The following is a 23492-nucleotide window of genomic DNA, read 5'->3' on the forward strand; positions in this document are numbered from 1 at the left end:
TATGGACATTAACCCCTGACATTTCTATATTCTACATTTACTACTCACGGTATTGGCCTGGCTATGGCTGAGGTCTCAAAATTCTCTTGGGAGGTCTTTTCCTTCCAATAAGCATTGAGCTTCTGGGCAAGGGCATTTATTGTCAACCTGAAAGAAGAAGGAAGAAGAAGCATATCAATGCTGAGGATCTGTTGAACAATTTTATGATCTCTGAGATGCTCCCATTTAATAGAGGCCACCAATGTAGAATATTCAGCCTAAGTTTGAACATCTACACTTTCAGGAACCAGGATGGGAATCTACTGCCTTTGCAAATTACATGTCAAAATGACGAAGTCATACTGTTGACTAGTCGCTTTGGTTGAAAAGGTAAAATGGTCACAAGTCCTAAGAAATACTGTGTTCTTCAAATTTTCAGGTCTTTTAGAATCACGAAGTGGGAGAGATGACATTCTAGACAATGACAGAAGACTAAATTGCAGAGCTAGGACAGAACCAAATACTGGTAAGATTAAGGGGGAGCTGCTCAGACTGTCAGATGACTACAGGTAAACAATTCAGGACCAAACTGAAAGTCAGGGATCAAATGCTGTACCCTATGTATTAGAAATCAATCAAATACTAACATAAAAATGTCTACGCAGTTCTTCATTCAAATGTTGATCACAGAAGTTACAGCACCAATGGACAACAAAGTCCCCTACAACCTTCCACTACATATCCGTTAGTGGAGGCTGGACCCCAGCTCTGGCTCTTGCTCAGTCTCCTTTATTTCTCCTTCCAAATGAACAACAGTAAACGTAGGGTCAAACAATGTAAGGTGTAGAAGACAAAACCTGAATTTTACTTTTTTTTAAACTTCACTTTTAAAAACTGTCAATTCGAGTGACCAATTCCTATTTAATTCTAGAACCTAGGATTACAATTTTTTAAATAAAAAAATTTAATGTTTATTTATTTTTGAGAGAGAGAGAGAGAGAGAGAGAGCGAGCACTCACAAGCAGGGGAGGGGCAGAGAGAGGAGACACAGAATCCAAAGCAGGATCCAGGCTCTGAGCTGTCAGCATAGAGCCCGATGCAGAGCTTGAACCCATGAACCAAGAGATCACGACCTGAGCCAAAGTTGGATGCTTAACCGACTGAGCCACCCAGGCACCCCTTGAACCTAGGATCACAAAATAATGTTGAGTTGTACACACCTGGTATACTACAAATTTATGATTTAAAAAAAAAAATCTTTGGACTTCTTGGATCATTGCCCAAGGGTTTTGTAGGCCTCATCTCTCCTTAAAAGGAATTCTTCCTTACCTCCACCTTACTAATATTAAATTAGATTCTGACTACACAGAAAAGAATAAAGTCATTATATGTGAGCCCTTCCACAAACACTCTACTCCAACCTACTAACGTTCATATTTTTATGATTATATCTTTCCTTCAAGTCACAGATGAAGAATGGTTTCTTGTCTTCTCTTTAAATTCTATTTTAAAAATATTTTTAAAATTTTTAAAGTTTATTTATTATTGAGAGACAGAGAGAAAGAGAGCATGAGCAAGGGAAGGGCAGAGAGAGGGGGAGACACAAACTCTGAAGGAAGCTCCAGGCTCTCAGCTGTCAGCACAGAGCCCGACATGGGGCTCAAACTCGCAAACTGCGAGATCATGACCTGAGCCGAAGTCAGATGCTTAACAGACTGAGCCACCCAGGGGCCTCCTATTTTAAAACTATTTTTAAAAGAAGTAGATTAGATGGGATTCTGGAGAAGGCTTGAGTGGTAAATTGACACATTTCAGCTCTTAGAAAGGCAGCAACTACCCATCTCTCATCCACGCACAGCCCCCATGGCAGGCAGCTGTGCACATACTTTAAGAGCAGCTTGTAGGGGCCAGTGTGGGCAAAATAAGCCTGCCTCCAAATACAAGCTATCTGTACTCTGACTGCTGTTTGCTGCTACTGATCACAGGATCATATCATCCCATGGTAGCCACAAAGAAAACAGCTAGAGAATATACGCAAAAAGAAATTAGGAATAGATCTTTCACTATAAAAAATCAACTGAACACAAAAGAAGACAGTAATAGAGGAAATGAGGGACAAAAAAAATCTTAGAAGCCATACAGAAAACGGAGCAAAATGACAGAAGTCCCTCCTTATCAGTAAGTGCTTTAAATGTAAACGGTTTAAACTCTCCAGTCAAAAAACAGATTGGTGTAATGGGTAAAAACAAACAAAACAAAACAAAACCACATGATTTAAATATATACTGCCTACAGGAAATGAACTTTAGATAAAAAAAAGACACAAATAGGGGGCACCTGGGTGGCTCAGTCAGTTAAGTGTCAGACTTCAGCTCAAGTCATGATCTCATGGTTTGTGGGTTTGAGCCCTGCATTGGGCTCTATGTTGACAGTGCGGAGCTTACTTGGGATTCTCTCTCCCTCCTGCACTCTCTTTCTCTCTCTCAAAATAAATAAATAAAAACTTGAAAAAAAGACACAAATAGTTTGAAAGTGAAAGGATAGGAAAGGCTATTGGTAAATAGTAACTAAAAGAGATAAATGGTGTCTATACTAATATCAGACCAAATAAACTATGAATCACAAAAGCTAGAATGTGGAAGCAGCCCAAGTGTCTGTTGATGGACCAATGGATAAGCGAGATGTACTGTGCATGTGTATATGTGTGTGTGTGTGTGTGTGTGTGTGTGTGTGTGATTATTATTCTGCCTTAAAGAAGGAAGGAAATTTTGACACAGGCTACAACATGGATGAAGCCCAAAGACATTATGCTAAGTGAAAATAAGCCAGTCACAAAAAGACAAATTACTATACGATTTCACTTACATGAGGTACTTCAAGTAGTCAAAATCGTAGAGACAGAAAGTAGAATGGTGGCTGCCAAGGGCTGGGGAAGTGGGAATGGGGAATTATGGTTTAATAGGTATAGAATTTCAGTTCTTCAAGATGAAAAGAGTTCTGGGGATGAATGGTGGCGATGGTTGCATAACAGTATGAATATATTTAATGCCACTTAACTATACACTTAAAAATGGCTAGGATGGTAAATTTTATTTTACCACAATAAAAAGAAAATTGGGAAAAAAGGGAAGTAGATTGTGTGGTTCCCAGGGGTTGGAGAAGGGGAAGTGTGGAGTGGCTGCTAGTGGACAAGTGGTTGCTTTTTGGGGTGGTGGAAAAGTTTTGGAGTTAGGTAAAGGTGATGGTTGAACGATTTGTGAATATACTAAAACCCTCTGTAGTGTACACTTAAAAACAGTGACATTAATGGTATGTGCATTGTATCTTCACTAAAAAGAAAACTAAAGCTCTGTTCTCATGTATTCAGGTAAAATTTACACAGAGTGAAATGCATCTTTTTAAGTGTGTTGTTCTATCAGTTTTAACAAAGGTATACAGTCATGTAACCACCACCTTAACCAAGATACTGTTATTATGGATTCTCAAATTCCAGTTCTTCTCAAAAAACCCTGGCTTGACTTCACTGTTCTATTAATCTCCTTCCATTTCCCCAATCCTGGTGTATGTAACTAGACACTATCTCCTCTTCATTCTCTTGTCTTAACCCCCTATAGGCTACTTTCTACCATCATCACTCCATGAAACTATTCCTTTTCCCAACGTCATTAATTCTATCAATGACCCTGCCAATATCCCAGTGTACTACATTTCAGACTTTGCAGTGATCTTTGATTCTTCCCTCTCCTTTATATGCCTTATCTGTCACCAAAATCTTTTGAACTTTTCTTCACAGTGTCTGTTGTACCCTTCCTTTTTCACAGCTATTCTTATTTCAGATGTTCACCTCACACCTAGGTTACTCCAATAGCCTTTAAAGTTTATTTATTTTGAAAGAGAGCACATGCATGTGTGCACATAGGCATGTGTGAGCAGGAGAGGGGTAGACAGAGAGGGAGAGAGAATCGCAAGCAGACTCCTTGTTGTCAGCGCAGAGCCTGACACGGGGCTCAATCTCACGAACTGTGAGATCATGACTTGAACCGAAATCAAGAGTCAGACACATTGGGGCGCCTGGGTGGCGCAGTCGGTTAAGCGTCCGACTTCAGCCAGGTCACGATCTCGCGGTCCGTGAGTTCGAGCCCCGCGTCAGGCTCTGGGCTGATGGCTCGGAGCCCGGAGCCTGTTTCTGATTCTGTGTCTCCCTCTCTCTCTGCCCCTCCCCCGTTCATGCTGTGTCTCTCTCTGTCCCAAAAATAAATAAACGTTGAAAAAAAAAAATTTAAGAGTCAGACACTCAACCGCCAGGTATCACTCAACTGCCAGGTGTCCCTCCAATAAAGAGCCTTTAATACTTCCTGTACCCTGTTTCCAGATTTGTCAGCTGACCTGATTCATGTAAAGGATCTTATAAACCACAAAGCAGTACACAGTTATAACAAACTATATTCTTTAGAATTGTTTCAAGTCACTCCCCTATTCAAGAATACACAATGAAGTGTCACCATCTGAGGCGTCAACTACTCTATCCAACATCCCTCTAAGACAGAAGTTCTCAAACTTTCTTGGTTCATGGCACCCTGAAGTCCCAAGTTTTTCATGGCACCTTTGGGTCAAAAGTGGTATATACCAGTTCTAGTTATTAAACAGTTAGGTCCAAACAATTTAGTTGGTATTTATGTTCTAAAATGTAGCATTTATGTGAGAAATCAATGCATATGAATTGAAAATAAATTATTTCATTCTTAAAATAGTCACAATTACTTACTAATGGGAAGTGTGTGCATGCCTGTTGGGTACTGAACCCCTACTCGAACTTTGGAATGAAAGTGGACACAGTTTCCCTCACTTCTTATTCAACACTGACTTTCATGTATTACTTTTTATCACAGCAACCACCAAAAACCCAGATTCACAAAGATATGGTGCACTCAAAAGGAATGCAACAGATTTTGGTACCTGGAAATGGGGTACTGCTGTGACAAATACCCATAAATGTGGAAGCAGCTTTAGAGTTGAGCAGTGGGCAGAGGCTGAACGAATTTAAGGAGAATGACACAAACTGCCGAGATTGTAATCTAGGTTCTAGATTGAACAGACTGTGGGTAGAAATACAGATACTAAACAGCTCTGTGGTGAGGGCTCAGATGGAAGTGAGGAGCGTGATAGAGAAAACACAAATGTCCTCAGAGACTATCTGAATCACTGTGAACAGATGGCTAGGAGAATTAGGGATGTTAATGGTGCTGCTGGTGAAGGCTCAGAAGGAAATGAAGAACATGCTGATGGAAAATGTGAGGGAAGGTGGTCCTTGTTACACAATGGCAGCAAGCTTAGCAGAATTGGGTCCTACAGTTCTGTGGAAAAGCAGAACTTGTAAATGATGTAACTAAACATTCAGCTGAGGAGATTTCCAAGTAAAGTGGTGAAAGCGTGGCTGGGTGTCTTCCTGCTGCTGACATAAAATGTGGGAGGAAACACACAGATCAGGAAAGAACTATTTGTCAAAAAGGAACCAGGGCTTAAATGATTTTGGACATCCTCAGCCTATGCAGATTGCAAAAGATGCTAAAATGAAGACATTCACTGTCAGGAAAGCATGCATGCTCTGGAGAAAAAGTCAAGGCTGTAGCTACAAAACCTTTTGCTAACATCTCAGATCAAAAGGTCAGAGCATTCGGTCACACAAAAAGCTCTTTCAAAAGATTAAACATGTGACTCAGATCACCACAGCCATCTCAGCAGAAGCCAAGAATAGAAATAGGATTATCTAGGAAAGACCTGTCAAGAGCTTCTTGTCTGACCGAATGAATATCCATGACATACATGTGGAGACCCACAAGGTTCTTGAGAATGGGGTGCTAGCACAAAAACTGCCAGACTGGACTGAAGGGATGGAGAGAGTATGAAATTGAAAGAAGGCTGGTGGACCTCCAAAACTCTAAGGCCAGGAAACAGGCTGATACAACTCAGATGCAAATACATGCTACCTTTCCTGAGAAAGGTAAGATGACTCTGAGGGTGCAGCCATGAGCCCACAGGGCAGGGCCTTCAGTTTATAGGAGGAAGCCACAAGCCCCAGAAGATTCTTCCCAGGTCTTGAAATTTAATGGAATTCGTTGGACTGGATTTTGAAATTGCTTGAGACCTGTGACTCCATTTTCCTTCAATTTTCTTTTCCGTCTGAAGTGGAATATCTATAACTGGTATCCTATGCTTGTCTTGCCATTATATCTTGAGAGCAAAATACAAAAAAAGGGACACAACTGCAGATGGAGTGGAATTTTATGCCAGGATGCATCAGACCCACACCTGATTCAGATGATGAGATTTGGGGATTCTGAGCTGCTGATGGTTAGATGAGAGTTTAGATTTAAAGTTGTTGTAATAGTTGAGAGTTTGGGGGATGTTGGGATGGGATAAATGTATTTTGCATGTGAGATGTAAGTGGATCTCCGAAGGCCAGGAGGCAGGCTGTGGTAGGCGGAATAATGGTCCTCGGTCCTCTCCAAAGAGGTCATGTCCTGATGACTGATCCCTGAAACCTGTGACTATATCAGGATTCCATGGCAAGGGGGAATTAAGGTTGCAGGTGGAATTAAGGTTACTTACCAGCTGACCTTAAGAGAGGGAGATTATCCTGAATTATCCAATTGTAATCACAAGGGTCCTTTAAAGTAGAAGAGTGAGGGCAGAAGAGGCAGAATCGGAGTTGATGCGGCAATGACAGAAGCAAGGTCACTGGAGGCATGTGATGCGAGAAGGACTCAACCCACCACTGATGCTTCTGAAGATGGAGGAAGAGGGCCACGGGCCAAGGAATGCCAGCAGCCTGTAGAAGTTGCAAATGGCAAGGAAGTGGATCCTCCCTGGAGCCCCCAGAAAGGAGTGTGGCCCTACTAATACCTTAATTTTAGCCTAGTGAGAGATCTGTGCTGGGCTTCTAACCTACAGAACTCGAAGAGAACAATTTAGTGTTGTCTTCAGCCACTAAGTTCGCAGTAATTTGTTCCAACAGTAGTAGAAAACTATTTCTATTATTTATAGGCAGAAGTCAAGCATCACTGTATTTCCCTCAAAAATCTAAAATATCTTGTGGCTCCCCCATGAGTTCATTATGTGCAGCTGGGCACATAGTTTGGGAACTGTGGCTCCAGGACAGGGATTGGCAAACTACAGCCTGGGGGCTAAATTCAGGCCACTGCCTGCTTTTGTGTGTGTGTGTGTGTGTGTATATTAATTACTGGACACAGACACAGACATGCTCGTTCCTCTACTTATTGACTGGCTACTTTCATACTACAGTAGAACTGAGTAGTTGTGACAGAGACCATATGGCCCACAAAACCTAAAACATTTCCTTTCCGGCCCTTCACAGGATAAGTCTGTCAACTCCTGCTCTAGGATATGGCCCTACTCTATCCGTTTGACTCTATTTCCCTTCACTCTAGTTATATCTCTTATCCCCATGGCCTATATTGTCACCATTCTGAGCTCTCACTGCTTTATATCATGCTATAATTACGTCCTGGAATTCCCTTCCCACTGTTTCTAAATCCCATATTCTGTAAGACAAATCTCAAGCCCTATCTGTCTTATCAGGGCATTTTCCCTATACCATATCACTTGGTTTTGATTGATCACACATTTTATTGCTCTCCAAATTGTTTCACATCTGTGACAATTCATTATTACAAACAGACCGTAAGCTCCTCAAAGACAGCAACCATGTCTTGAATTTCTCTGGAAAATTCCATAAAGCCCAGCCATGGTGCCATGCACCAGTGAGGTGCTCAGTGGGTATGTGTTCATTATATTTCTTCAGCTGAAACTCACTCTAAAAATGTTGTAAGTTTGAGCCCTGATAGGTGCAGCTGAAATCTGATATCCACAACTATTAAGAGTGATATTGCAGATGATTTATTTGTAGACATTCCAGCAGTATGATGGCTGGTATCTCTTTTAGCATTTGCAGTTTTGATTATCTACAATACTCGTAGGATGGGTTTCTGATAGCAAACAGCTTTCTCTAATCCTCTTCTCAAAGTCCCCTATTTTTTTTTAACTAAACACCTTTTCATGTTATATAAAATGGTGTAAAAAAGGAAAATGATGCCAGAACTGGGATAAGAGTAGTGCAAATTTATTATCCTCAAAAGACTCTGTATGTAGGACAGTACATATAGTTTCCTGTTTTTAATAAAATGTGTAGCAGATATGAAGCCACTTAAGGCAGAAATCCTAGATGTTTAACTAAATAAACCTACTGTCTGTGGAATCTCTCTATTTGAATCCCCTGCAATCACCTCAAACACATCATGCTGAAAGATCACAAGCCAAGGTCTAATACCTCTAAAATTTAAAAAGGAGATGGGGAGGCAGTGACAAAGATGATATAAGAAAGACATTAAATAGTTTTTAATATCTAATATTTGAATTTCACAAATCTTAACTACCTGGCTCATCACCAGAAATTCACTGTTCCTTTCACTCAAAAAAACAACCAAATAAACAAAAAACAAAAGCAGAACAACTTGGCTCACAGACAGTGTCAAACTGATGTCACTTCTAAGCTTTCACTCTTAGGAGTCAAGTCTTAGTCAAAGATCTCCATTATAAAAGGAGGATCTCACATTTATAAAAGGCCATTTTCCTTAAATTGGGGGCAGGTAGTTACCATACCCACTGAGCAGCCCTAGTGATCAAGAACCAATTTCCCTGAAATTAAATTGGGGCTGCCATCCAAACAGCTGTCTCTTTTTGAAGCACTAAACCTAAAATTCCCATGGTTGCTGATAAATTAAAGTGTAACACTTAACTAATTCTATTACATTTTTTGTGTACAAACGGAAAAAGATTTGGGGAAATACTTTTCCCCCACTCTAAAATCTGCTACTGAGGCTTCAAGGAAAATGGCACCAAATGTCCTGATGTCTTCTTCCTCCATACTCCCAGGACACCCCTTGCCCTTTCATGACTTTGCATATACTTCCCTCTGCTTAGAACGTCCCTGCCCTATTTGTCCACCTAGCAAACTCCAATTTCTCCTTCAGGTTTAAGCTCAGGTATAATCTGCTTTGTGAAGCCTTGCTTGACTCCTTTAGGCATATTTAAAGGCTCTTCCCATTTTGCATGCATCTCCCACTGAAGCAATTATTTTATAGGTATTTATGTTTCTTATCTGCACATATCTCATCCCATTTGTTCATAGGCATCAAGGATTCTTACCTTTCATTCCTATGTTCTAGTATCTGGCACCTAGGAAATATCTCATACTTGGTGAAGGAAAGAACGATCCATCCCTCCTCAAAAGTTTTACAATAAACTATTAAATCCTGGCTTTATCAACTCCTTTTTTGTCTCCTAAAAATACACTTGCTGCTTCAGCCTCAATGTCAAATTCCTTTTCGATTCATTTTTAGTCTTACCTATGAAATCTAGATGCTTCCATGAAAACACACATGTCCTTCCTGCTGTTTTCCTCTCAATCTGTTCATTGGCTTCAAGAAAATCTTTTGGGGGCACCTGGGTGGCCCAGTTGCTTAGGCATCCAACTCTTGATTTCGGCTCAGGTCACGATCTCACGGTCATGAGATGGAGCCCTGCATGGGGCTCTGCACTGACAGGGTGGAGCCTGCTTGGTATTCTCTCTCTGCCCCTCCCCTGCACACTCTCTCTCACTCTCTCTCTCAAAATAAACAAACAAACAAACAAATATTTTATCTCTAATCTTGGGAAAGTGACTGGAAAGAATTCTCAAGTTAACTTATCTGCCTGGTTTTCAGAGATGATTTTAGAGGTTTTAGAGAATAGAATCATACCTGAATAAACTATCAGAAACACCTCAAGTCGGGAGTCACTCACCGGTACTCCTTGGTGTACTCAAAGTCTTGTTTGTTGTAGGAAGGTTTTAAGAAATTGCACTCAATGACTCCAATCACTCCCACACCTTCTCCATGAGTTGGCTTAGAAGAAAAATATTAATTTCAACATTTACATTATTGTTGACTGTATGAGGCATTTCCTTTTGATTTTAAACAGCAATAGAAAGAGTACATAACATTCAAAGGCAAGGAAAGTACATCATCTAGAGAAATACTCAAAATGCACTTCAATAGACTGCAAAAAATTAAATCGAATTGGAACCTCTGATAAATTCTAAGGCAGAGATTTTCACATGATCCATAGATTCTCTGGAATTTTCCAGGGATTAATGGCCATCTCTGCTTCACCCACATTACTTCCATTTCCATCTGTTTTATATTATGGGATTGCCATAGGATTTCCTTTGAACAAAGAATGACAATGCTACAAAAATCAAGGCTATATACTATTGCTCTAGAGAATGGAAATGAAACTTCATCTGAAAAAATGATTTTAAGGAGGCTATGTAAATACCACACTCTAGTCATATAAATAATTTATACATTAGGTAGGCTACCAAACAATTACTAAAGGGAGTCAGACTTGCAATGATTATTAACTACAAGCTGATACAAGAGATTTTTGGATTTAAAAAGTCAAGGTGTAATTAGACTGGCATATAAATATGAGTTGTACATATAAAGATGATATAATAATAAAAAGCAGCTTAGCTATAAACTAGCTACCCTGGATCTTACAGAACTTTGTCCTACTGCAGAATACAAAGTGGCTTCTCATTCTTTGTGGTTTAATAATCCTATCTGTACAATAGAAACAAATGGGATACTTATGGATATTACTACTTTAAATTGCCATTAAAACATTAAAGACAATGGTAATATTTGTATAGTTCAGTTCATAAAGTATATTCACATGCTTTATCCCATTTATGTCTCTCAAGCCTTTAAGCTGTGGAGCAGGCAGAGCAGGTAAAATTATTTATTGTTGTTTCTATTTTACAGGGAAGGAAAATGAGCCTCAGAGAAATTAAACAACTTAGTGAAGCTTTTACAGCTATACAACTTTTAAGTGGAAAAGCCACAACTCAAATCCTGGTCCTCAAACACTAAATTTTATGCACCTTCTACTAGGCCTTGTTGTCTCCCCAAGAAAAAAGACAGAGCTACCTTAAAGCATTAATAAGCTGATACACATGCCAAAGTCACTGGTGTTCTAATTCTCTCTCTTCTCAACAGCTACCTAGAAAATGCATTCGGTAAAGTTCCTGGATTGATTAACATCTGTGAAGAATGAGAAGTAGAAGGGGCTTTTTAACACAAGACGGCTCACCAGCTCACCGGTAACAGAGTTCCGGGATCAGATTTAACAGCCATTGTAAGGTGGGAGTAAAAGCCTACAGTGAGTCTACGCCCTTTGCAAATTTTAAATCCTTGTTCTCCTTGTTTTAGACTTCTATGACAAAGAAACATTAACCACTTACCTTCACCTGGCATCCCACCTTCTCAAAAGACTTTATGAGGCGGTTGTTATGATACATCATTACTCCAAACTGGTTATCACTCTTGCAAGAGAACCCAAAAGTTATTTTCACCTGCTTATTCTGAGAGGAAAATCATTAAGGAGACAAACACCAGGGGATTTGGCAGACAACTTTTTGCACTGTGTTACAGCAAAAAAAAAAACCAAACAAACAAACAAACAAAATCAAATACCATTGGATGTAAATTGGTATAACTTTCCAGAGGACATTTAAAAAAAAATCTGTACCAACAGCTTTAAAAATACTCTTAATCTTTGACCAAGTCATTCTCTTTCCAGAAATTTATCCTAGAGAGACAGGAAAGCCCATAAAGGTTATGAGATTTATCAACTAGTTATGACAGAAAAACATAAATAATTTAAATGTTTGACACTAAGGAAATAACTAAATAAATGTTGGTATAGTCACATGGTCTATTATGCACCTCTGAAAATTATGTCCTTGAAAAATATTTGGTAACATTAGGAAATGTTAGAATATAATAATAAGCATTATCTAAAAATACGTATATATAAATATATGCATACAAAAGAGTGTAAGAAAATACACCAAAATACCATCAGTGGTTTAAAAATTCATAAATAATCACAAAACATGTCTTAACCCTTGCTAGTTGCTCAGTTGGCTGCTAGGTAAGATAAGAGTTGTAGCTAGTACAACACAAATCCACACAATCATAGCTGATGCTTGAACAACACATGTTTGAAACTGCACCGGTCCACTTACGCATGGATTTTTTTCAATAAATATATTGGAAATATTTTTGGAGGTTTGTGATGATTTTTAAAAACTCAGACAAAAATGAGCTGTGTAGCTCAGAAGTACCAAGACACAAAAAAGAAAAAGTTAGGTACTACTGTAAGAATGCAATATATAGTATCATACAAAATATGTAAACTGTGTATGTTATCGGTAAGGCCTCCCATCAACAGAAGGCTACTGGTGATTAGGTTTTGGGGGAGTCAAAAGTTATACTCAGACTTTCAACTGTGAAGGGGGTAAGTGTCCCTAACCCTCACACTGTTTAAGAGTCAACTGTATAAGCAATAAAGTAAGTCCTGCTAATCACACAAAACACAATGAAAGCAAAAGCATGAAGAACAAAATCACTTTTAAAGGTAAAGGGCAGGGGCGCCTGGGTGGCGCAGTCGGTTAAGCGTCCGACTTCAGCCAGGTCACGATCTCGCGGTCCGTGAGTTCGAGCCCCGCGTCGGGCTCTGGGCTGATGGCTCAGAGCCTGGAGCCTGTTTCCGATTCTGTGTCTCCCTCTCTCTCTGCCCCTCCCCCGTTCATGCTCTGTCTCTCTCTGTCCCAAAAATAAATAAACGTTGAAAAAAAAATTAAAAAGAAAAAAAAAAAAAGGTAAAGGGCAACGAATAGTCCTGTTGTAACATATTTCATGGGAAGAAGTGAACAAGCTTGGATAGATGAAATAAAGTGGACTAAATAGGACACATAAAAAATGAACAATGATGTGTTTTTAGCAATTCTATTCGATTTAAAAAACGAAGATAAGAGAGTGAGAAAGACAAAGGGGAGACAGAGAAACTGAAATTTTCCTAAAAACAAACACTGAGAAATCTTCATGTCAAAATGAGTTAACTTAAAATTTACTTTTGTTACCAATTCAAAAAATGATCTCTAGGGGTGCCTGGGTGGCTCAGTTGGTTAAGTGTCCGACTTGGTTTTGGCTCAGGTCATGATCTCACAGTTCATGAGTTGGAGCCCCATGCAAGACTGCGTTCTGTCATCTCAGAGCCTGGAGCCTGCTTCCAATTCTGTGTCTCCCTTTTTCTCTCTGCCCCTCTCCCACTCCCACTCTGCCTCTCCCCCTCTCTCTCAAAAATAAATATGAAAAAAATTAAATAAGTATTTCTTATGAAAAAAGAGATTTCCAGAATCTCCAAAATCTCAGGATGCTATATGATTTTAATAATTCCCAGGTGGTCTCTGATAAAACTGGTACATAGATTGGCATTTAAGAAATACCTTCTAAAAATAAAAAAGATCACCTTCTTAAAGAATATACCATAAAAGGATTAGTATTATAACACACATTTTTTTAATTAGAAAAGGAAAGGCTTTTGTTCTTCTACGCCAACTTGGGAATCTAATCCTGAAATGAAGAGGTCAACTTCATGCAGCTGTAAGGATACTGTGAAGGTAGGTTTATACAAATCATATCCTACATTGGCAAGGCTCTTGGCAATCATCTGGGTAGTCACCTTCTTTTGACGCAGAAAAATTTTCATTCGTGGCTTCATATACAGAATACCACAAAATGCCTATGGAACAGTGAAGGGAAAATTATTATGACATTGCCAATTCTACTGACACCCTCATAAAACACTGCTAGTGACTGAGGTCTATTCTGGGTAAAGAGTTGGCTTAGTTTCTATACCTTGTTTATGTCAACCACCACACTAAAGTGCTATTGACTCTATTAGCTAAATTCAGTGGAGACAGGGATAAAGGAATCCTAGCACAGGGCTAAGAGATAGTCATCTTAACTAAAGTGAGGCCTTGTTCTATAATGTTTTCATGTTGCAAGAAATCTTACCTCTCATTGTTGAAGAAAAACCACCCTCACTCACCCGTAAAGAATACTCTGTTTCTGGCAGCTCACAGGTAACACCACCAGTCTCTTTTTCGTCTGTGCCAAAGTCTGATACCAGGATATCATACTGATCTGTATCAAAGTCCAACTCAGACTTTCCATCTTTATTTCTGGGTAAAAGAGACAAGTACCAATCTAACAAATACTGGCTCCAAAGGACAAAAATGCACTAGGAACCCAAGAGAAAAGAAACAATATGAGCCAAAACTCAGATACCTATTTCTTTCCCTGGCTACCAGTGCAAAGTAACTACAAATTACTTGGTTTGAAGATCACACAATTTTGAGACGTATTCCCAGTTTAAACAAATTCACTATATTTCATAGAAGTGGTGATGCCAAGTACAGAAGAAAAGAAAAAAAAAAGGGAAGGTGGGAAGGTCTGTGATCTGATAAATCAACTGGATGTCAGCTACCCTCACAGTGGGATCTTAAAATAGATCACAACTTTCTGGGTATTGCTGGGTAGGTCATTCAACGGCATCTTCCCCAACTGTGTTAATAGATGAATGAATCAAAACCCGCTTCTTCTAATTTCAGCAATAGTATAAGGAATAATGAAATACCAAGATTTCCCAGATCTAATCCTATTTCTTAGAGGGGGAAAAAGGTTGCTATAGCAACAGCATGTATCTGCTAGTCCTCTAGAATATCATTTATGGAATTATCACTTAAATATAACAGTATTCATATTCCTTTCATAAAGATCTTTCTTCTTCTCATAATCCTTTTTGGGCTACTTAACTTTGATCCATTCCAAGACCCTGGACTGTACCACTAATAACTGCCAGGGTAAAAAGGCAAGACCCATCTTTGTTCCTGGAAAAAACTAAAAACATATGATGGGTTATAGAGAAAACATCTTTATCAGAACAATAGTTCCCAAAGTTTGTTCAGTGGAACAGTCGTTCCCCCAAATACTCTTAAATAAGAAATAAAGTAGTAAGGGTTATATGACTGAATAAAATTGAGGAACAATTCCTGGTTCTCAGAGCCACCTCAGGCTCTAGTGATACCTCCCCCTCATACTTCAGGCTCCACAAGCTCAGAGCCGATGTGATGAAACTGTAGCTCCTTCTTCAGGGCTGTATCAGAGCCATTATGGTATGTACTAAAGCCCACCTCACTGTAATAGTATATTCTGGATTTTCCAAGGATATTCCTGATCCTTTCTACCTCACCCCACTATAACACATACTCTGAGGAAGTTCCCTGTCCTCCCTGCCTCTCACCATTCATGGAAAAGAGGTCTGGGGGCGCCTGGGTGGCTCAGTCGGTTAAGTGTCCCACTTCGGCTCAGGTCATGATCTCATAGTTTGTGAGTTCATGCCCCACGTCGGGCTCTGTGCTGGATGGCTCAGAGCCTGGAGCCTGCTTCAGATTCTGTCTCTCCCTCTTTCTCTACCTCTCCCCCACTCACCCCCTGTCTCTCTCTCCAAAATAAACATTAGAAAACTTAAAAAAAAAAAAAAAAGGAAGAGGTCTGGAGAAACTTTTTTTTTTAATTGGGAAATACCACATACTATATTGCTCTCTTAAACATTTTCAATGCAGACTGAAATAACATTAGCATATTAAAGCCTCTGAGAAGTCGATCAATAAAGCAACATGGTAAACTTTGTGTAAGCCAGTTTTCCCCACAGTTACTTGACCATAGAATCTTTTATTCACATAACACCTAATACCATATAACTGAGAAACAATGTACAAAGAAACAAGTCTCCTTAATATGTTTAAATCATTAAAACACCTCAGGAAAATGATCCTTTATTATATAAATATCACTAAAAGTTTTTCCAGTAGGATGCAGAAGATCTAAATTACCAATCTTTTTTCTTTTTAATTGAAAGCAGTCTATATAAACCATGATAGTTTTTATATAGTTTTACCCAGCTAAGAAATGAGGCAAAAGACTTGACCTAAGGAGAAAAATAAGAATGAATACATCTGATAGCCTGTTCTATTAGATACCAGTATCATATCCATTTTATGTAAAAGGCTTCTAGATTTTTGTGGACACTTAAATGTATTACTTGACATGACCAGATTAAACAGATGGTGACGTATCCTAGAGCATTTCTAGATGGTTTTATTAGCTCTGAACACATGACCTAAAGCTAAATTGACATTACAGGTCCAATTTACCTGCTTCAAAGATTTTCATACTTCTAATCCAGCTACTCTGAAAGCACAAATAAGAGGTCATCATTTTTAAAGATTATGTTGTGCTTTTCTAACTTTTCTTTCTCATACTTAATTTCAATTGTCAAATATGTAAAGTGACTATCATTATCCTATCTCAAAACAATGCCCATGAATATAAAATAATTATAGTGGATCCTCCAGATTTGGAATAATGCTGAACTGTCTTGATTATTTGTGGCAATAGCCTCAGGATATGCAGGTCTTCACTTTACCAAGCTCCACATTTTACCAGTAAAAACCACTATTACAAACGTCCAAGGAAGTAAATGCAAAATATGCAATGACATGCAAATATGTCAAAATTTATCTACTCTGCTTCTCTAAAGAAGACTTCTTAAAACGTGCTTCATCATACTACCTGTGCTTATTTGAATCTATCACCCTAGAAATACTATACCTGCGGATGTTCCAAATGAGAACACGAGTGCCTTTTTTGCCTGGGATGGCATCAAACTGGGACAGCAGGTCATTTTCACTGTTGAAAATGGAATAGTTCAAGATGGCTTCTAGGCTAGGCAAGGAATCCTCGGTGACAATCATTTTTTGTAAAACCAAATATAGTCAAAGAAAAATTAGTATCTTAAAAATATCTTTTTTTTGAATTGGGAAATACCACATACTCTATTAGCTCTGTCAAACATTTTCAATGCAGATTGAAATAACATTAGCGTATTAAAGCCTCTTTATAATAGAAATGTCATTAGAGGTTATCAATTCGGAAGATCTGCCTTTGGGGTTGCATGTTTAGACAAAACATGGACATACAGAGGGAAAGCATGAAAAGCACAGGCATTACTGCTACAGAAGGAAGGAAAGGGGGAACATGGAGAAAGGTTGTAGAGACAAACACCCAATCAGTTACCCCTGCAGACTGCACCTTCAAAGGTACAATGTAAACAAAGATTAAGAAACATGAAAGGCTGAATTTTTAGACTCTCTGGGAATAAGAAGTTCAAACTTTACTGCTATACTGCTTGGATCAAAACAACCTATTGTCTAATAAAAAGAAAAAAAACAGCTTATCTAGATGTAGGGAAATGAGCCATTCTGCAATCAGATAAGCTAATAGTTTCTAGGAGTATGATGCAAATATAACTACCCTTAGGGGAAACAGAGAAGGCCCTGGGAACTTTACCAAGAGAGTGGTGGGGTGGGGGTGAGAGATTATTTAAATCAAATCTCAAAACAATGGACATTTTAATACAATAAAAACATTTCTAACATTCTATCAACAGTACAATTATTTTAAAAGTACTTAATAGGGTGAAATTCCAGTTAAATTTAAGATACTTGAATATCTCTTTAAATATGAAAACTCTTGTGGGTGCCTGGGTGGCTCAGTCAGTTGAGCCTCCAAGCTTCCTACTCTCCTACTATTGATTTCAGCTTGGGTCATGATCTCATGGTTCCTCTGGCCAGGGTGACAGTGCAGAGCCTGCTTGGGATTCTCTCTCCGCCCCTCCCACACGCATGTGTGTATGGGTGCACACGCACGCTCTCTAAATAAATAAATAAATAACCATTAAAAAAAGAAATATGAAAACTTTTGATAGCTGGATTTGAGCTGAAGAAAAGAGGTTTCTATCATTAACGGTCAGATCAGACTCGTTTTTAACCGACATTCTCCATTTCCAGAAAGGATATTGTTTTGATTGAATGGAACAATTGGTACAATAACTGCCTGTGCCTGGACACATTCCAGATAGGTCTGTGATAGGAGTCCAACAGTGAGAGTACCCCCATTCTTGGTGAAGACAAGAGCGTCCTTTCCTAGTCGCATGGAGCCTGACTTGAAACCATTACCAAAGACCCCGATGGGACACTGGCTCTTCTTTATTACTTTATCTGTAAAGCCAAAGCTGTAATTACACAAGAAAACAGAAATCAGAAAAAAAAAAAAATTCAGAAAAGTAAAAAAACATCCTAAGATAGGTAACAGAATGGCTTGCAAATTCAAAATACTTAGAAAAGTTCACTCCTGCTTTCTTCCTTTTGGTACTTGTGGGCAAAACTATTAAGTGGAAAACCTAGGAAATTACTGTGAGGTAATAGCACTGATTCTCCTGTGTGGTTTGTGGGTACACAGACACCTCCACCACAGTGGAGTCACACTTTACAAATGTAAAGGTAACAGAGAGAACTGGAGAAGGCCATGGGCAGCTGCCTTTCTTGCCTAAACAAAGTGGTTCTGATTGCGAATAGTAAAGTTAGGGTAAGGTGGAAAGGGGGTTATCTCAGAGTACCCCCTAGAGAGGGTAACAAAAGTAACAGATGGTGGCACTGGTCAGAAGTACTAGACTAGGCATCCCCTAACCTGGTTATATCACCCGCTAGAGATCTGTAAGTCAGAGGTTACATATCTTAACAGTTTCAACTCTCCACCGAAAGGATAACTCTTCCAATTCTTACCCTCTGCTCCATCTGCTGGGACAGGTCATTGGAATGTGGCCAAGGGATAAAAATAGGTAGTTCTGCCGCTGAATATCAGCAAACAGCTGCAGTGTAAAGTCTCTCTTGTTTTATTAAGGGCCTTTCACTGAGTCACCTCAACAATCTCTGAAGCCAGATTCTTTCCCTTTCTTATATTCTCCACTCAAAATACATGACAAAGTAACAGAAACAAAAAATTATTGAAGACATGAAACCTAGAAAATGACTATTGGCTTCTTTATATGCCTTCTCTCACCACAAATAAAACTAATTTTAAGGATTGCTCCTCTCCAGATACAATGTTGTACGCTACCATTCATTCAGCAAATATTTACTGAGTACCTACTACTATGTGCTGGGCATTGTACTGAGCACTGGAGACACAACTGTTAATTAAAAAGAAAGACATGACTCTTGCCTTCATGGTTTGCATTGTAAGGAAGGATTTCATATATTACAGATTAGATGTTTCTCCAACATCAATGGACACTCTATCTGCCATGGGTGAGCAGGCTGGCCTTGGCTCTTACTCTTTTGAGCAGGGTTGAGGTACCTAGTTTCCACTTCCTGAAGGCTGTGGTTTGTGCTTACTCCTTAAGAAAGGGGACTACCTTTTAATTTTCTCTTTCAAAGTGTTAAACAATAATACCAACGCATCCTCCTAGCTTCATAAGAGGTTTGTATATCCTACAAATAAATCTAACCACAGAAAAAGGTAACTTCTAGGGCAGCAGTTCCTTTGAAGACACCAAAAGATTATTGAGTTTCTGTAGTCACGGGCCTTAGTATGCCAGGAAATAAAACGTATAGAAGCTGGTAAAATTCAGGCATTCCTAATCCTCTTGTCTAAGAATGGCCTAGAAAAGATGGCGTCATCAGGAGGATTAAATTACACATTGTCTGTGCAATGTATTTTAAGTTATAAAGTAGGGTTCAAACCTTAACTTCAACTCTAGAAGTCTTTCTAAGAACCGTCCCGTGCTATCCTCTACCTCAACTTCAGATCGAATGTCGTACCTAAAACTCAGGGCTCTGCATAAACAGTAATCTTACCTACCACATGGAGTGAATCTATATGGTTATCTGGACTTAAACCTCTAATGGACTTAACCTCTATCTGGACTTAAATATCTAATGCCACAAAAGCTTCAAATTGGTGTTAAGAGAAAGTGGTGAAAACAGAAACTATATTAATCCCCTTAATTTCCTAGCCATTCCTGCGTCTTCTGCCATCTATCATCTCTTTTTCCCTTTGTAAAGTATAAATCCTCCTCATGTTACTTAGTTTGGAGACCAAATGACTACATAAGGTGAGATGATAAGTAATAGCCCAAGGCCAGAACCAGACATGGAAAAGGATAAGAAAAATGAGAAACTCAGGATTTTGTTGTTGCTGTTGCTGTTTTGTTCCACTTAGCCCATCCTATGTGTTCCATTATTCTATTTATATTCCCATGTTAGGTATTCTATTTAACTGAAAATTGCAGAATGACTGCCAGATACCAATCAAATAACTACCGAGTAGAAAAGCCCTCACAACGAAGAACAGAACTGTAGGGCTGAATTTTGTATCATTTGGTGTAGCACACTGATTTTCCAGATATCTCTTGGCTTAGGTGGCTTCCTTAAGTAAGTCCTGTTCTACCCTTTCGTGTGAGAGACAGCAGTGTTTACACACCAAGGGGGCTTGGATACCAGCTTTTTGAGTGGAATCCAGGAAGACAGCAGCTTGCTCCCGAGTTCCTTAAAATGTCAAGACTCTACAATCTGAAGAGAGAAATTCCAATTGAGACTCTGACCAATGAAACAAACCTCAGCAAATCCGTGGACATACAAAGTCAGGCACTGCTGTTTCCTAGACATACTGGTGATGTAAAATAGGTAAGAGAAAAGAATGGAAGGCTGCTAATAAGCACATTATTATCCTTTGGCTGTTGTTTTAGAACAGACCTGCTAGGAAACGCACTTCTGAGCAGAGGTAGCAAATACCTTTAATCCATGGATCTGTGGCTGTTTTTAATCCTTGACCTTTGAAAGAGGTTTTCTACCTTGCTGAAAAAGGTAGCTGAACATACAGACTAGCTGGTTCACACTATCCCCAGAAGCTAAAGAGAATTCACTGTGGACTTTAAAGGAATTTAATGATAGGCTGTTCCTTCTTAATTTGATTTTCACTGGAATTCTGTATTTATGGGAGAAACTGTTGCTGCAGTTACAGAACTATTTTATTAGACTGGAAACAGGAAGGGTGGCATGAAGAATTGAAAAACGTGAATAGGATTATTAAAAATGTTATACAGGTCAAATAGAATTTCAGTGGGCTTAATCATTTTTGTAAAATTACCTCTATGATTATGCAAAAGTAATATGTCCCTAACCAAATCCAGAAAAATGAACATTCTTGAATAATTTCCAAAGCTACCTCTAAAGTTCAATTATTTATAATCAAATTGTGGTAAGTGGAATCCATGGCTAGGAGTTAGGATTGGACAATAAGAACTTTTAAATAAATGGGACCTCCCAGCTCATTCAAGTTTGTTTTAAGATATAATCACAAATAAAATCTGGTACATATACTATGCATTAATCCAGGACTCATTAAAATCCCCTAAAATTAATTTTTTAAGTATGAAGAACAATTGCCCAGTTCAGATTAGTGGGAAACATATTTGGTGTGATAATGCCAAAAATGCTATCGCTAAGTAAGTTTCTGCCTGTTTTGCTGTTTTGTTCCTTGGGGAGGGAACAGTATTATGAATGGATACTCATCCTTCATATTTCAACTCAAATGCCATGTCTTCAGGATAGCCTTTTTTAATTCCCTAGACTAGATCACTCCATTATATATTCTCATAGAAACTGTATTCTTCCTTCACAGCACTTACCACTAGGTGAGATAACCTATTTAGTTGTATCACTAGTCAATTCTTTTCTAGCGTTCTCACTAGACTGTCAGTCAGCCCCTTGAGAGCAAGGATCACGTCTAGAGTCTGGTTCACCACTTTATCTCCAGTGACTTTCACGTAGGTGCTCAGTAAAAATTGGTTGAATGAATCTGGAACAAAAATTGTTGCAATTACTTTGAAACCATCCTCTTCCCTTCTCTTGCCTTGTAACTATAAGCACCAACTTTCATAGATGTGGTTCCACAGACAAAATAGAAGGTGGTTAAGATTTGCTGGGTCCACTCTTTGACACCCATGTCACTAGGATAAAGTGTGGTGGGAAGGAGTTATTAAAAAAAATATGTGGGGGCACTTGGGTGGCTCAGTCGGTTAAGTGTCCAACTTTGGCTCAGGTCACAACCTCTCAGTTTGTGAGTTTGAGCCCCAGGTGGAGCTCTGTGCTGACAGAGCCTGGAGCCTGTTTCAGATTCTTTGTCTCCCTCTCTCTCTACCCCTCTCCCACTCACGTTCTGTCTCTCTTTCTCTCTCAAAAATAAACATTAATTTTTTTTTTAATTTTAAAAATGAAAAATTTAAAATAATTAAAAAAAAAGAAAAAAACGTGATTTTATGGGGCACCTGGGTGGCTTAGTCAGTTAAACATTTGACTGTTGGTTTTGGCTCAGGTCATGATCTCATGGTTCATGGGTTTGAGCCCTGCATCAGGCTGCACAGCTGGCAGTGCGGAGCCTGCTTGGGATTCTCTTTCTCTTCCTCTCTCTCTGCCCCTCCCCTGCTCACACTGTTTCTGTATCTCTCAAAACAAATAAATAAGCTTAAAAAAAGAAAATATGTGATTTTAGATAAAAAGCAAATACATACATAATTAGAAATGTTTTGGTTCCATCCCATCTAACACTGTATTTTTTCTTAATATAAAATATTAACTTTAGGAGATAAAAGTAATGCTAAAAATTAAAAGAGTGGGGCAACTCCACACCTTCACCAACATACTGGCCACATCTTTATCTCACTTCTAGCTTTCCTTGAATATTCTTCTAATTATAAGGGTCTGAGACACAAGGTACACAGACTGCTGAGTGGTAAAACATAACATATTAACTGGTTAGTGCCCAAATTTCATTTTTTTTCGACGGATCAAAGGGCTTTCCTATAAATAGGGTTACACAATTAGAATACCTTTAAAGAGAACTACAACCAAATGAACGTTTTCCATTTTTATAGTTCAGAACCCTTTCCCTCCTCCACAGAACCCCTCTTCCATTGTTACTTATGTTTCACACACTAGTTCAGGAAGCCACATGGAGAGTAATTAACCTCATCTGCTAAAAATGAAGAGAGAACGAAGGAGTTGAGGAAACACTCATCTTTCACTAAGTGATATGTGAAGATAAGTACAAACTCATTCTCAGCTACAAACCTTTTAAGGTAATTAAATGAATGGAGAGTGGCAACAGAAATCTCTATCACCAGCTTTAGCAGTCAGAAAAGGAAATTCCCTAATTTTGCAATTCTACTACAAAACCTCCTGAAGGTTATGTGTACCAATGCCTTCTAGTTATCTTTCATGGGGCTTGATTATACCCAGGCACATTCATGGTTCGAATCCGCAAATCATCCCAACTCTAATACTTCTGATCTAAGAGTGAGTTCAGGTTAAAATAAGTTGGAGGAGGTCTCAGACCAGTGAAGGCCTTTTAGGTCTTTATTATTTGCTGTTCTCTGCCTGAACTCTCCTCCTTTACCCCCTGCTCCTTGACCTTGTTAAACTCTACTATTCTCCATAAACTGTAAGTTCTGTGATGGCAAGAATAGTGTCTACTTCATCACCAGTGCCCTGGCACATAACATATGCTCAATAAATATTTGTTGAATGAATAAAGGGAAACTAAAATACTTTAAAAAATTATTAAGCCTCAAATAGAGTTCATAAA

At 38.8% G+C, this 23492-nt stretch overlaps 1 protein-coding gene across 1 annotated transcript in view; it reads right to left on the reverse strand.

Moving 5' to 3' along the window:
* The window catches only part of MORC4 (MORC family CW-type zinc finger 4), a 51024-nt gene that overhangs the window by 21755 nt on the left and 5777 nt on the right, over positions 1–23492 (reverse strand). Inside the window, exons 5-11 of the mRNA XM_047082153.1 lie at positions 17864–18081; positions 16620–16767; positions 13996–14128; positions 13558–13686; positions 11342–11461; positions 9841–9941; positions 49–147 (exon numbers count right to left, since the gene is read on the reverse strand). Of these exons, the coding sequence (XP_046938109.1) occupies positions 49–147; positions 9841–9941; positions 11342–11461; positions 13558–13686; positions 13996–14128; positions 16620–16767; positions 17864–18081 (948 nt within the window). The remainder of the gene's footprint in view (positions 1–48; positions 148–9840; positions 9942–11341; positions 11462–13557; positions 13687–13995; positions 14129–16619; positions 16768–17863; positions 18082–23492) is intronic.

The sequence above is a fragment of the Lynx rufus genome, unplaced genomic scaffold (genome assembly GCF_022079265.1).
Source record: "Lynx rufus isolate CCGP_SWC_20201006 ecotype Redwood Valley unplaced genomic scaffold, mLynRuf1.p SCAF_19, whole genome shotgun sequence".
Taxonomy (NCBI): Eukaryota; Metazoa; Chordata; class Mammalia; order Carnivora; family Felidae; genus Lynx; species Lynx rufus.